Below are 15,145 nucleotides of genomic sequence, written 5' to 3' on the forward strand. Positions count from 1 at the left end.
GCCTGGCATGCAGTTCGATTTTCCTGTTTAAACTAACTTTGACACCCGATTTCAAGCGATTGTGTTGAGAAAGTGCAGCCCAATTCAGATTACCTCTGTTTTTTATACCTATACATGTCTGCTCTCTCTCACCCGCTGTGTTTTCCTATGTCTGTATGTGCTTCTTCAAGATGAAACATGTCTGCATGTTCATCTGATTGCAAGGTGGTCCAAGTATGCATATACAGTATGTATGTATGGCCTTCATATTGTAATGAATGATAGTTTTCTGTTCACAAGACCACTGAATCAATGGACCAAGTGTTAACAAGTCTGGTTTGATTCTTAGATGTCAACAATTTTGCCCTGTTTAAAATGAGCCACACATGGAGTCAAACTGTTCTTGAAGATCATTTCTGAGACCAAACATTTCTGCTAACTTACATAAAAGCAAAAATCCATTTCCCATGAATGGAACTTCAAACAAAAATATAATTAAAGGTACATGCTTTGGATCACAGCTCTAGAAGGGGCTGCCAGTGTTAATGACTCACTGTCATGAAACTTAAGTACAGTTCAAGCCTGTAATGAGCTTGAATTGCAGTTTTCATGTGCTTTGCTGGGAGAAACTTTTAGTCCCTGCATTTTAGTCCCTGCAGCCCCTCATCTCCCCTCCGCATCATCCTACCGAGCAGATCCCAGTTGTCTATGAATCATCAGACGCTGAGCCAGGTCTGGCCCAGGTTTAGTCTGGCTGTGCCAAAGCTGAGGTCTGCAGGTTTAGTCCATCCTGGCTTCATGTTTCCCATCAACAGCTGCCTCATGCAGTGACAAGACAGCACTCTTCCCACTACAAAGACTCGCTCCAGCTGCTTTCACATCTGGGGCCACTGTAAGAGTGAGTGAGTGAGCACCAACAATGCTAACTTTAATACTGCGGTTCTTTTTTTTTTAAGACGGTGCTAGAATTCGACAGTTTTTATTTATGGCTTCTTTCTGTAAGAGGGTATTTCTGCCTTCTCTGTGCTCCCGTGCAGGTATAAATCATATCATCTCATCTCTTTTTCTTTCTTCTCCTCACTACCATATGCCTCTGCAGATTTGCCCCATCATATCCCAAGAACTGCTGTGGAGTCTGGTTGCACCGGTCAGTTTTAATTCACATGATAGGACATACCTGTATATAGAGAAGTAGTACTTGCTTCCAAATCCTCTCTTGTACACAGCATATTTATTAAGTTTAATGTAGTTTGACCTGTTGACAAACTAAAAACCGAGTAGATGTCCATTCCTTGCTTTAGTGCAGCTTGTGGCATCAGGAATTTACTAGTTAGTACTGAAGAATATACAGAACAAGTGGTATTTGAAGTGTTTATTATCAATGTAAACTTTTTTTTTTTTTTTACAAAAAATAATACTATCCAATAACACACTTTACATAATAAAATAATGCTCTCCAAAAGAAATATGAACACCTCTACATTACACATTCAGAGGACAAATATTATTTATAATTAACACATTCAGGAACTGAACCTGCTCCTGCTTATCGTTACCATGTATGAGTTTAGCAATGTTATCGCTGTCTTTGTTTTTGACAGTTCAGAGCACATAATAAGCAAAGTGACCAAATATTTTCAGACAATGTTTTGCACTCACTCTGTGGTTTTTTGTTTGGAAAAGACCAAGCCCATTATAAAATAAGGTGGTCAGAATATTTTGAAATAAAACAGAAGTAAATGCAGATGTCAAACGTGGGTATGCAGCGTCTTAAAGTGATTCCTTTTTCTTGCAAACACATTTTCTGTACCTACGACATTTGCACCTTAACACAGTGACTCGGTCACAGTGTCATTCAAAGAACAGAAAATTATTAAATTTTTTGCTCTACAGTTGGGGCATTTGTACCTCTAAAATAACCAAGTTTTTTATGATAGAAAATTATGACAAAGTATTTAATCATATAAATTAGCTGTATACTGTATGTAAGTAAACATATCAAGCTTGTGTCACTTATATTCATCACTCCTTTTATGTACATTACATTATCTAATAATATATGACAGTAAATCTGTACAAAATATGTAAAATATATATAATGTGTATTTAGTTTTAAAAAACTAGCAGCATAAGAAGATTATAAAAATGTGAGATCACGCTGAAGATATAGTGAGAAAGGTTAAAAAAAGATTTTAGAATTTCTGAGTGGAAAGCTAAACCCAGATTTTGTATGGATGCAGGCTATATGAAGACACATGTTATGGATGAGTTCACATTGTTCCTCAGCTCGCTGCAAACAGACCCAGCGACACATCCTGGCTGTCATATTCTGCAGTCAAACTGATTGAAACCTGCTGCAAAAAAGCAGAACATACACAGAACATACAAAAAAACAGCCTTTAAAAGAAACAGATTTTCCTTTTAAGCCACTTGTAAAGAAAATAAAAATACGTCAAACAGACTTGACAGACACATCAGTAGCTTTATCAATAAAACACATGCGCACGCACACACACACACACACACACACACACACACACGTACACAGCCCCCAGTCCAGACATGACCTTACACACTCCATTCTATTTTCTCTTTGCGTAGAGGATCGAGTCAAACTGAAGTTGAACTTGTGAATGCTTCAGCAACACTGCCTGTTCTGAGTTTTCTCCCATTCTTTTTTGTCTGTCGGTCAGTAAAAAATTAGAAAAAGAGATTGAAAAAAAATATTCTCTTGGTAGACACAGAAAGAACCCTTGGTTTGACGATCCATGAGGAGAAAATATAGCTTAATCAAGTCCCAGAATGTGGTTGTGAATTTGATACTGCATTTCTGTAACTACAAAACACAAATTTCACACAAAGGCACAAAACAATTACTGTCCATACAAGTCTTGGAGCATATGAGGAAAAGCTGGTGGAAGAAATTGAAAAGTGTTCAGTGCAGCCCTTGTTATGTGTGTGGGGCAAAGTCTTTCTTTGATGGACTAGAGATGAGAACAGGGGAAGAGCCGAGCTCATCTGTAATTTACTAGATCGGTGGGGATTTTGGTCAGTGTGTGTGGAGAAACAGCTTTTCGAGGTTTAAAACCCCAGAAACAGCTGAAATAATGGTTAAAGAGGCTGTTTTTAAACCAGAGGATTGTACTGTTTCAAGCCAAGTGTCCACTCTACTGAAGCACCCTTGAGCAAGACATTAAAACCCTGCTAGCATGGTACTCTGACCTCCCCCTGATAAACCCTCTTACTGGACAACGAGTCAAGCTGGCAGAGGGTTGACGGTTTGGTAGAGTTCTGAGCTTTTATTTCAGGGACGGAAGATCTGTGTTATCTTCGGCAGGCATATGCGTTAATATTTTTAATGACATAAAAGCCTATGGTCATGGGAGGCATGGCTATTGTCCGTCCAGCCCTCAACGTTTTAGGCTTCAACTCTGGGAAGGTCTCATTGTCCACCATGAGCAACTTCTCCCCGTTCAGCTGGACATGTCTGCGGAGAGAAGGAAACAGGAAATGCAGTTTGTATAAACTCAATGAGATGTGCTTCAGCGGATAAACTGAGCTGGCATGAACTTGTGCTTTTCCTTAACAATCTGTCTCTTCACCAAGAGGTATTAGTGCTACTATTTTCTTAATCTGCGTTCTGACAAACTGGTAGTTGTAGAATAGAAAAGAAAGAAAGGTGAGGCTGTTTAAATTTATTTCAAGTCATCAACAGCAACAGCAAATCTGGATACTTTCATGCTACAAGGTTTATAAGTCTGTCAGTTGTACACTTGGGGGTGCCACTGCTACAAAATTGCAATTCAGAACTGCATAAAATTTGGATGTTGGAAATTGAACAACTTTGAATGGAATTTGCATAGAGAGAAACCTAAACTATCAATTTACCTTCATTTTGGAGTCGTCTGCACTAAACAGATAAAATCTATGAAAAATATTTTTCTTCAGCAACCACAATCACTATGACTACTGGCAGTCCTGGTAACAGAACTTCAACAGCTTTTACGAATAAAAATGTTTGAAATATGTTTTCCTATGAGGAAGTTTATCCACAGTATTATTTAGAAACAATTAATACTCCATGCTATTTAATATGAGTTTTGTTCCACACTTTGCTGCTATATCTTCTTAAGTTCTTAAGTTACGGACATAGGCTCACTAGAAATGGCACAAAACGCTTTTCTTTCATTTTCATTTTTAACTCTAGGATATATTGATATATATTGAAAACATATTGAAAAATGCTGCTGACCTAAACCTGTTAGTCAGTAAATGCTGACATGCCCTGTTACAGGAAACTCTTCACCTTTCTCTATCTCTTTGCCTGGAGAAGAGTGCTGCCTCATGTCTCACTTTCTATTTTTTTTCCGTTTTATTTCTCTCCTAGAATCAATGATTTATAATACAAGTATTATAGAAATAGAAATTTACTTGGATTATGGTTTATTGAAAGAATAATTGTCACAAAAAAGGTGGCACAATAAATAATAGAATATTAGAAACACTGCAAATATGTTTTGAAACTTCCTGCTTAAGAGTTCGCTTCAGTACTTTCATGCTTTTCTTTATTCAAAAGAGCATTGTTTCTTTTTATCTATATAGGTTATTGTTTTAACATAACTCCCTGTCATTTTTATAGTTAACATAATAAATCAAATACTCTCCTTTTACTGTGTTTATAATGTAATGTCACCTTTAACGTACATCTTTTTAAATTTAAAGTGTTGCTGTTATTGTAGAGATTAAGGCCAGCCAGGCTGGATATTTTTACGTGAACCTAAAATTCAATAAAATATCAAATAAAATTATGTTCAATAATGACATGTTATGAATCAAACTGAATTTTTCAAAGCTTTCCTCCAACATGTATGGACCTAAATACTTGGCCAGCGTTAAAAAGTCCCACCACTCAACACAAATTTATAGACATCTGGTGTTGCTAAATTCTTCATAAAAGTCTCCCGGCACTGCCTGTGGTAAAGGAAAGCACTTAAGGCCTGAAAATGGCCCATCGTTAGTTTGCTCTCCTATTAATTTCCTTGCAATCCTGTTCTAACACCTAAAACATCCTCCATCATTACACTGTTATTTAAGGATCATGCCTGAGCCTCTGTTAAGGCCTCTGGTAGGTATCATATAACACACACACATACACACACACTTGAGTCTTGAGTCATTAGGCTGTTATTTCAGGATTTGAAGCTTAAATCTAAGTCAGAATAACAGGCCAGGGGCTGAAAGGGGAGAGGAGAGGGAGAGGATGAAAGCATAAACTTTTTATTTTAAGGGATATGTAAGGCAGTAGGAATTATATTACCTTGTTACATAAAGTGTAATATATCATAGCTAATAAAAAATAGTGAACAGTTAAAATGGTATGAACCTAAAAGGACATAAAAATCCATTGATAAAACATTGAAACAAGGAGACACAAATACACTGGACCTCTGTGAAGGGCTCTGGGCTCACTGAATGTTTCCTTTCATAACGTTGGCAAGTTACAGTAACGCAGTACAACATATGTCTGAATTAATATCAGAACCTTAAAGGTTCTTCACTGACAAAACAAAAATTATGTTAAGAGTTTGCTGTAAGTGTTATATATATCTGGAATTTCAATCAAGACAGGGAGAAGTTAATACATGCAAGTGTATATTTTTTGTGGTGTATATAGACGCAACATGCCAACCTCAGTGAAAATTATACAGCTCAAGTCCATCATCCGGTGTTCTCTTAAAATTCTACCAAATTGATTGAGTGCAGCATTTGAAGAGACAGTGATTAACAAAATATTAAGGCTGTCAAAAAAAAATTAAGACCTAAAAAGCAGTTTATGAAACTTTTTTTTAAGCCTTGAATAAAATCATCACTATCACTATTCCTTATCTCAACACCTTTAAGACCATTGTTAATTGATTACTTTTTGAACTTCAACTATTTATTATCCGCTTTTTTATTTGTTTGTTTGTTTTTTTCATATAAGCAACAACAGGACTGGAAGACTCGTGCAGCTGCGTTATGGGTCTCTCACCAGTGCATATCAAATATAGAATAGAAAAGGATACTCTATCGATGCATTTCTGTGTCTATGCATGCGTGTGTGTTTGTGTGCACTAACTTGGCTTTGAGTCCGTCAGTGCCGTAGGGTTGCAGCAGGTACTGATGGACAGTCTTGTTCCGTAACGTCCCCGCCAACTTGATTTTCTTCCGCGACCGATGCAGGTTGATGATGTAGATCGTTATGGAGCCTCTCACATAGTTATGACTGGTACAGTAAAGAAAATGATGAACAACACCACATTAATTTTCCTTTACCTTCAGAGAAGACAAAAAAAACCTTTTCTTCACATCTGCTTATGGGGATTTATTATACATTACATTGCCATGTGGAATAAAATTCTCTATAATTAAAGATGACTACAAAGAGAAGAAAGTCTTTGATATTTTTATCACATATAGTAACAGGATCAAACCACAACTCCTTGATCTAATCTGGATCAAAAGGCTCATATAAAAATAATAAAGGAAGAAATAGCATGTTCAAGAAGAGAATTCCATTAGCAGCAAGTTGTCCCTTACCACAGAGTAAAACCTATCATCTATATTTAGAAGGTAACATTTTAAACCACATTTCATCTTCCAGGCCCTTGTTACCCTAATAAAGGCTATCTGAAGCACATATCTGCTTCTCTTGTACAGTATCCAATATTAAAACCTGTCACTGTATAGTCAAGGGTCACATGAAGGGTGTGAACACAACAGGCAACACTTCTTGAGTTACACAGACAACAGTGTTTGAGTCCCTCTCCTGAGAGCAAAACACTGGGGACACAACCTGATAGCAATACTGGTCAAAGGTAAATAACTAAGCGAGACGGATAAGACAAACATGATAAAATCTAATAAGAGCCCAGAAATGAGGACAAAGACAACACAGCTGTAGTGAATACCACATGTTGGCCTTGGTGTTCAGGGTCAGGGCTCAGGGCTGGTTAAACGCTCTAGCAGACATCTCTCCCAACCCTTACCACCTCCAAAATCTCACATCTATAAAGCAATCTTGACTTTCGATTTGATGTTAATCTTTGCTCTTTTGGGCACAGGCTGAGCCACGTATTCCATCAACCCAGCAAGACTACTAATATTCCATATATTGACAAGAAAAGTATGAGTAATGTACTGCTGATAAAAACTCTGCGTGTCTGGCTCTGTGTTAAACACTTGGAGGCTTGTTTCTGGGAAACATGGACCGTGGCTCTGAGTGATAGATCACATGGTTAGATGGAGGGAGAGATAATGACCTCTCGGGCCTTTCAAATGATGAGGTTCTTAGAGATCCAAACCAGGAACATAAACATGTGTTGATGCCGTTTGATGTTGGTGCATCGCTGGAAAGTGAAAAAAATGCCATACAAACCACTAAAAGGGGTAAAAGGGCAGTGAAAGTCAAATATCTAATCTGCAAAGACTTTTCAAACCACTGACTGCCTGAGCATATATTCTTTGCTGTCTATGCAGCACTGTCAAACCACTATAACTGCAATGGTTCGTCCACTTACGGGCTGACTGTGTAAAACCACAAAGTGGCAGAAATAATGGCAGCTGAAGTGGCTTTGGATTCAAGAGGGACTGCCTCAGTGCCTCTCTGTCTGATCGTATGAGTCCAAGGCCGATTGGTATGTTGAGTGGAGCTGAGCGACACCACATGCCATGAGTATCTCTGCACAATTTCACCATACATACCAGGTGGTTGAGTGAGTACACTTGTTGAAAACTATTTCAAATATCTGTGGGCATGTCATCCGGCCTTTTACAGCAGAGTGTTGGTTATGCAACTCCTCAAACCCCATTTACCATCTATCGCCTATCTACCTGTGTAACGCTTGAACATTTTTCTAAGCGATGCTCCACCTGTAAGTCTAGAGTAAGGCCGTAAGTCTAGCCTGGTGCTGACAGCCACTGGCCTGGGTTAAATGATAACCTTGAACAGGCCATGGTGGCACTCTTTATCTCCTCCCGGCACAGACCACCTTATTGTCCCTCCCCCTCCCCCTCAAATAACCCCCTCCAGCCAATCCGAGATGGGATAAAGGCCTAGCACACCTTTCAGCGGCTCTTTGACGGCAGGGAGACAGAACCCACACACCTGATAAGTGATACCCGTTAAGTTTTATAGGCTCTGAGCTGTGAATGAGCGGGTGTCTGCAGTCTGCTTATTTATGGGAAGCTGAATGGACTGGCTGGGGATTTTGTTCTTCCCCGGCAGACACTGAGCCTCAGGTGTTTGCAGGAGGACACAAAGAGTAGAAAAAAGTAAAATCTGCAGTAGTCTGTTTTCAATCTAAATTTTCAAGGACATTCCTAAAGTATCGCTACACATCACTGAAAGGCTAAGATGATATAATATACATGCTTGCTGTGTTTAAAGGCAGGTTATAAACTAATGCTTGGTGGTTGAGCACGTACTTGTAGTAGCTGGTACAGTGCGCATAAATACGTAGCTTATCTCGTATGACTCGTCCTGGTTGTGGCTTCCTCTGCAGTCCAGCAACCCGCACAGATAAAACCCTCGGACCAACCAGACGCTTGAAGACCAGAGAGAACCAGTAATCCTGTAAGCACACAAAGACACACAAATGACTTTCATTCATTCGGCCAGTCTCACTGCAGAGAGACAGTTTCAAATTGTCTGCTCTTTAAATACCAAAACAAATCCAAAGTTAGGATTTTTATTGAAAGTGACCACTATTAAGGTTAATGTTGGAATCCACTGAAAGGAAATATTCCTAAAATCTCCATTTTGTTTACTCAGCCATGAAATGGGCTAGTAATTGTAGAAACAGATTAAGTTTCACAAACTGTGAGAATTAAGAATGTGCCAGCAAAGCAATTAGTATTCAACGTAGTGAAAAGAGAGTTACATTCCACAAAAATGTCAAGTCCAAATATGTCAGCGCTTTGACACCCGACATTTTGTTGGAGCTGATTGTCCCGTGTAACATGTCACATTGTATCCAACAACCGCTGACCCGTTTAGAATTGACAGGTCTTAAATATGACATTTTTAACAAAATATTTTGCTCCATCATGAATTGCTGTTTTCTGTTATCATTGCTGAGTGGTCCACTATACTGCGTCTCACTCTATAGACTACACAGACTCAACACCTCTCCAAGAGACCCAGAGCAACATGTGTTCCTCAGGAAGTTCCCATGCAATCCTGCATATGGCAACATTTAAGGGCTTCTTTTTTCCATGCAGGCTTTAACTTAATTTGCTGCCAAGGCATCGAAGAAGCAGAGCACAGTATGGAACTGTATAGTGTTCGCCACAAGCAGAGGGATGGATGGATAAATGTACTGTATGGCCAAAGCTGTGATCTATAATTATTACATAGTGTATAAAACAAAGAACTGTTATGAGTTTGGAGTTTTATTTGTGCAAGATGGTCTGTGTGATGCTATATTCTTGCTTTGTATTTAAATTTTAAAACTCCAGTAAAAGAAACCATCAATATATTTTAAGGTACATTCAGCATCACTCTGAAATTTTTGTAGCATTAGGAAACATCAGCTGAGATCCAAAATCCGCAGTAGTTTGACTGTCTGCCTGTTTTCCTGTCTGATTGCCTGCCTGTCTCCCTGTCTCCTGTCTTTTTTGCCCTCAATTTCCCCTTTAGATGGATGGATAAACAGACAGACAACTGTCAAAATACGATCAATAAAGGTAGAGAAACAGACAGAAAGACAGCCAAGCATACATAAAAAACAGTAACATCTCAAGGACTCCAGAAAAGCAAAACCATACACCAGAGACCAATCAAACCTCAGCTGCACAGTTAAGGGAACAGAGGACGAAAACAAGGAGAATAACAATTAACCTTAAACGTTTAGCTAAATAGGGCAAATGAGAGTCAGACTGCCTGGTTGAGACCCTGTTAATGTCTGCAAACCACAAGATCAAAGTTCGAGGTTACAGTATTTCACTGCATCCAGCGGGAAGTTCAACATTAGTTTCAGTGTTTTTAATTTAACTAGACAATTATCAGCATGCTGTAATTGGGTTTCCCATGAGAAAATTAAGAAATAATAGCCATTATAAACAAAGACAGAAAAACATATTCAGGAAAAGGTAAAAATATATACAAGTGAACCCTAAATATGTTTGCAGTTATGAAAGTTTGCAAGGTGGAGGGTTCAAAATGGACAATAGACAAGCTGTAGTTTGTAAGTGCATCCTAATGCCTTATCTCCCTGCTTTGTGTCTGAGCAATAAATAATTTCTCAAATTATGAAGCAGATCAGAAGGTTAGTCTTTTCAGACATAAGAAATACTTCTCCATCAACTTCCAGGTACAGATTACTGACATTTCTGTATCTCAAAAAAGTAATCTCTGATATGAATAACTGGCACTGGGAGTTTACAACCCATCTCTGCAAATAGAAAACTATAAAAAAAAAAAATAGAAAAGGGTGGATGACTGGGACATAAAAGAAAAAGCAATAGGATAAGAGTGGAAAAAGGTGAAGTGGTTGAGTCATTCAGTGTGCTGGGACTGGATTCAACATCTACCAATGGAGGAGTCATCCAATAGGGGAAGGGGCCAGGTCATAAATATCTCATGCAGAGGACAGGTTGGCCCTGCAGTGAATTCTCTCAGCAGGTAGGCTGGTGCAGCCTTCAGACATCCAGCCATGTTAAAAGCATTGTGATCCTAGCGGGAGACCGTCAGCCCCAGAAAAATAATGGAGACAAAGAGGGAAGAAAAATGAAGCCATCTCGATTGTTTAATATCTTATAGTTGAAGTGAGGCTCAAAAAGGCATATCCACGCTGGAGACTACTAATGAGGGATTTAGTGAAATAATTATTGTCAGATTTGCACAAGTGATTAGTTCATGAATCTAATAACACTAGCTGTTCAATGGTATTTTGGATTGCCAAAGCAGCTATTTCTGACCAAAGCAAGAATAAAAGAATCTTGAATAGTAACAAATGTGTGATAAATGTCTTGATTCCATCATCTTTCTCCTTTGGTGTAGGAGCAATGATTTACTGATTTAATGTCCTTAATGTAAGCCTCTCACCCCTGCTCTGCCACAACTTAATATACACCCTTTTTTTTATGAACTTAATAAATCTTTTTTATGAACTTGGCTCATGGTTGCATTTTATCACACTTCACACGTCTAATTTATTCTTTTCCAAGCAAAATGGAATCAGTTTAACTCTAGGATAAAATAGTTTCTCCCTTTAGAAGAAATAAATTACGACTGAACATTAAATGAACATTACGACCTCAGAAGTCTGCCTCCTACAAATCTGTGTATTTAAATTCTTTTATCTTCAGATGGACTGATGATGCACAACCAGGAAAATGAACTGAGCATTTCAGGTTGTTAATTCAGTGTTGTGGATGAAGCTTGTTGCATCTCTGTACCAGCATTATTCAGACCCAAACACAGAGCAACCTGGGACTGAGCAGTTCCATTTCACACAGTGTTGCAGGGTATTTTACTAACATGCCTGTGTATCAGCATCTCAGGTTGCAGATCTCTCACCGACCGACTGTCCCGCACAGAGAAGCACACAGTTATGATGGGGGATGAGGGGAGCAGTGACACTGTCCTGAGCTACTGACAAAGGGCTAAGGTTACATGGCATTTCGCCCCCGCGTCTAACCACTCATCACCACTAAACGCCTTTCATCTCAGCTAATAGCTCCCACGGGAAAGAGCGAGAGGTGCCATCAGGCAAGGCAAACTGGACTGGGTTTGGTATGGAGAAGGTCCAGAACCTTAACCTCAACGTTGTTGGCCTCGGAGACCGAGGGGTGAACTTGATTCAATAGTTACGCTAAACATTGTTGAAATACTTTTGAGACTTACCGGTAAAGGGTTAAAGTGCTGGTCAACAAGGTGCGTGTATCCATAGTCAAAGAATGAGTGACGCAAGACAACATCAATTCCCTGAACAGCAGCCATTCCCAGTGTGTTAGCCCACCTGCAATATAAAACAATACACATGAGTAGTAAATGTGAACACATAAACACAGATAATTACATTAGCAAAGAATCAATGGATGTATTTGATTGTGTTTGCCATTCATGTTAACAATATATCTGTAATTTTGTCATCCTGATTTTCTGTATTGTAATTTTGCTATTTTGGACTATTCTGCATGCACAACATCTTTTGCATGTCCGTTTGTCCTGGAAGAGGAATCCCTCCTCTGTTGATCTTCCTGTGGTTTCTTCCATTTTTTCCCACAGTTATTCTCTGGTAGTTTTTCCTTATCTGAATCAAGGGTCTTAGTCTAGTAGGGTATCATATGCTGTACATATTGTAAAGCCCCTTGGCAAATTTGTGATTTGTGACATTGGGCTATATAAATAAAATTGAAAAACTGACATGACTTGATACAAATTTAGATAATAGAATACATAATGCTTTGGAAATTAATACTTTTTGACAAATACAAGTTTATTATTATGAAATCATTATCCACAGAGCACACCACAATGGTTTCCTAAGGAGTTGCAGTATGACAACAGTACTTACAAAAATCCGGCAGCGTATGTGTCCGAGAGATTATTAATGCCTCCTGCCCATGCTGGACCCAGTCCACCCAGCCACACCTTCTTACCAGGAGTGTGTGTGTTCACAACCTGCAATAAATGATGGAAACACAGGCATATTTACAAAATTCATGTAGGATTCAACTTTGTGAAAGCTGTTTTGGATCCATGCACAATTGCCAGTCCAATTTATTTTAAGAACCGCAACATTTATTTTGATTATAATTCTTTTTAGGAGTAATTTAGTGCTGTATATTTATTTTTGTTTTAAATGCTTTTATGATACTGACTGAATCTCAATGACTCTGCAAGCTTGTGGAAATTCATTTCAGCTACCAACAAAACATAGAATGTATGTAAACAGACACAGAAATATACAGATGCACAATGACGCAAACTTATTAAGTGCATGTACACAAACACACATGCACACACAAAACCTTGAGCTCATTGACTTTGGCTGTAGTGGTAAAGAATCCCATTCCTGTTCGATTTCATTTAATGTTTTGTTCTTGGGAACGATTGCTTCTTTTTCCCTCAGGCACGCTGGCGCTGCTCATATCACAAAACTCAGCGAGCCTGCCACAGCAGCTTGTGTTGATAGTATTACCTCATCATGGACACAGCACTCTTACCCGGAGGGCTCGCTCTTGTGGTTTGCACATGTGGCTGTATCATCACAAAACTAGCTGAAGGCTGAAACGATCCATAACTTGGCAAAGTCAAAAGAAATGCAAATTTATCCTAAGATAAAAATTAGTTATTTCTTCATATTCTCCCTCGAGGAGGTTTGCTTCACTGAAAGAAAGTCTAGATTGATAGAAATGGAAGTTGTTTAACAGGGAAAAGACCAACATATGACGTCTGAAATATATAGCAAATATTACCCCAATCGTGTATGTACAGACCTAAATATGACTTGAAATAAATCATGAAGCAGCCCCTTCAGAAACAGTTCAAGGAGATATGCAATATGCAGTATCCTGTACATGCAGGTATATATGAACTGAGATTATTTAAAGTTTGAAAAAATGTAAGGATTTACCAATACCTTGGTGACTTTAGTGATCTGCTCTGTCAGTGTGTCCAACAGACGGGTTTTTAGGAAGTCCTCCACTTTGTTAACTCTGCCATCCATGTAATAACTGTATGGAAAATACAAGGGAAATACAGTGAGAGAAACACTCTATGCACTCTTTAAAATGTGAGCAACATACATGGTGATGGTGTTTATTACACACGTGGTGAATAATAAACTGAAATTTACAAGCCTCAGTTGGATTCTCCATTCATACATCTATTCTCGAATATCCTGTTCAGAGTTTGATCTTATATAATCTGAATTCAAATTGGCAGAATTTGAAGTTAAAAGTGTAATTACATGTTATATAAGGCTATTATATACATTTCCATTTTGGACAGTGGTGACATACTGAAAGGTGGACATTTACTGTGGTGTCTCCCCATTCTTCATACTGCATGCTAATGAAAAATGTTCAGTTCCTTCAGGTCAAACTTGTGCAGTTGTCAATCTCAGTGTCATCTAACTTCATCACTTTGTTAAATAATATACAATTATATACTATGATAGCATATTTCATTCCCTGGTAGGTCAGTGACATTTTCATTGCACTGTATAACAACAATGCAACGCTAGCTTAAACGCTCCGTCAGCTTGTAGTTTGAATGTAAGGCTCCTTATGGACTGCAGGTTTAAAATCCAAAACCATGAAGTATATTTTTTATATTTTTTTGGTCTCACACAATATATCATTTCACTACGACAATTATGATGAAGAGGGACTGACATATTCAACTATACTTTAGCGTACTGACAATCCAATTCTGTGTCAAAATGTGGGATTGCATAAGGGAGGAATTGGAAGCATGGGGATTTCTGCCTCAGACGGAACAATGCAGACATCCATCTGCAGTGATTCTGTCTGTGTGTGCGATAGAGACACAAAGAGAATGATGATGAAAAATGATGTTAAGAGAGCATGATGAGAGAACAATTTATTGGTACTTTGCGCCAAAGTCCTTTACGAACATCATCCTGTGGGCAGACAGAGAGCCTTTCCAAGATCCTCTGCAAGCATCCAAGAGAGGAAAACAAGGGAGCAACACAAACCTGCCCTAAAACAAACATCATGACTATACAGCTGGAGACTCAGCTGTTTCCAAAGTGCCTTGGAGAACTAGCCAACACCACACTCTTTTGTTCATGTTTCAGGTACCATAAAACACATTTACATCTTATTTGCGCTGCAGAAGAAAAAAAAAAACATTTTTTGCGTGAGTCTCAAAATGACAGTCAATCAATCAGTCAGTTCAGTATGCAGCTGACTCCCCAAGCTGAAGTTACTTATGATAACTATAAAGAGAAGAATGTGTGAACACTGGAAAATGCTAGCAACGACATTTCTAAGAATACGCAACATTGTTAAAATTGTTATAGTTTATAGTTATTATATTGTCAAATAGAGTCTCAAAACCTTGAATTTCCTGTGTTGAATTTCAAAACTTCAACAGTGAGCTGGAAGGACATTTGGGAATTACAGTGTTCATTAGCCAACTCATCTTCATGGT

General features: G+C 38.4%; 1 protein-coding gene across 1 annotated transcript in view; it reads right to left on the bottom strand.

Annotated features, from left to right (window-relative positions):
- Positions 1-1,396: 1,396 nt before the first annotated feature.
- Positions 1,397-15,145, bottom strand: part of hpse2 (heparanase 2) — a 53,667-nt gene continuing 39,918 nt past the window's right edge. Inside the window, exons 7-12 of the mRNA XM_067610083.1 lie at positions 13,608-13,701; positions 12,540-12,646; positions 11,867-11,981; positions 8,446-8,591; positions 6,098-6,244; positions 1,397-3,466 (exon numbers count right to left, since the gene is read on the bottom strand). Of these exons, the coding sequence (XP_067466184.1) occupies positions 3,304-3,466; positions 6,098-6,244; positions 8,446-8,591; positions 11,867-11,981; positions 12,540-12,646; positions 13,608-13,701 (772 nt within the window). The 3' untranslated portion in view covers positions 1,397-3,303. The remainder of the gene's footprint in view (positions 3,467-6,097; positions 6,245-8,445; positions 8,592-11,866; positions 11,982-12,539; positions 12,647-13,607; positions 13,702-15,145) is intronic.

Source organism: Thunnus thynnus, chromosome 14 (genome assembly GCF_963924715.1).
Source record: "Thunnus thynnus chromosome 14, fThuThy2.1, whole genome shotgun sequence".
In the NCBI taxonomy this organism is placed as follows: domain Eukaryota; kingdom Metazoa; phylum Chordata; class Actinopteri; order Scombriformes; family Scombridae; genus Thunnus; species Thunnus thynnus.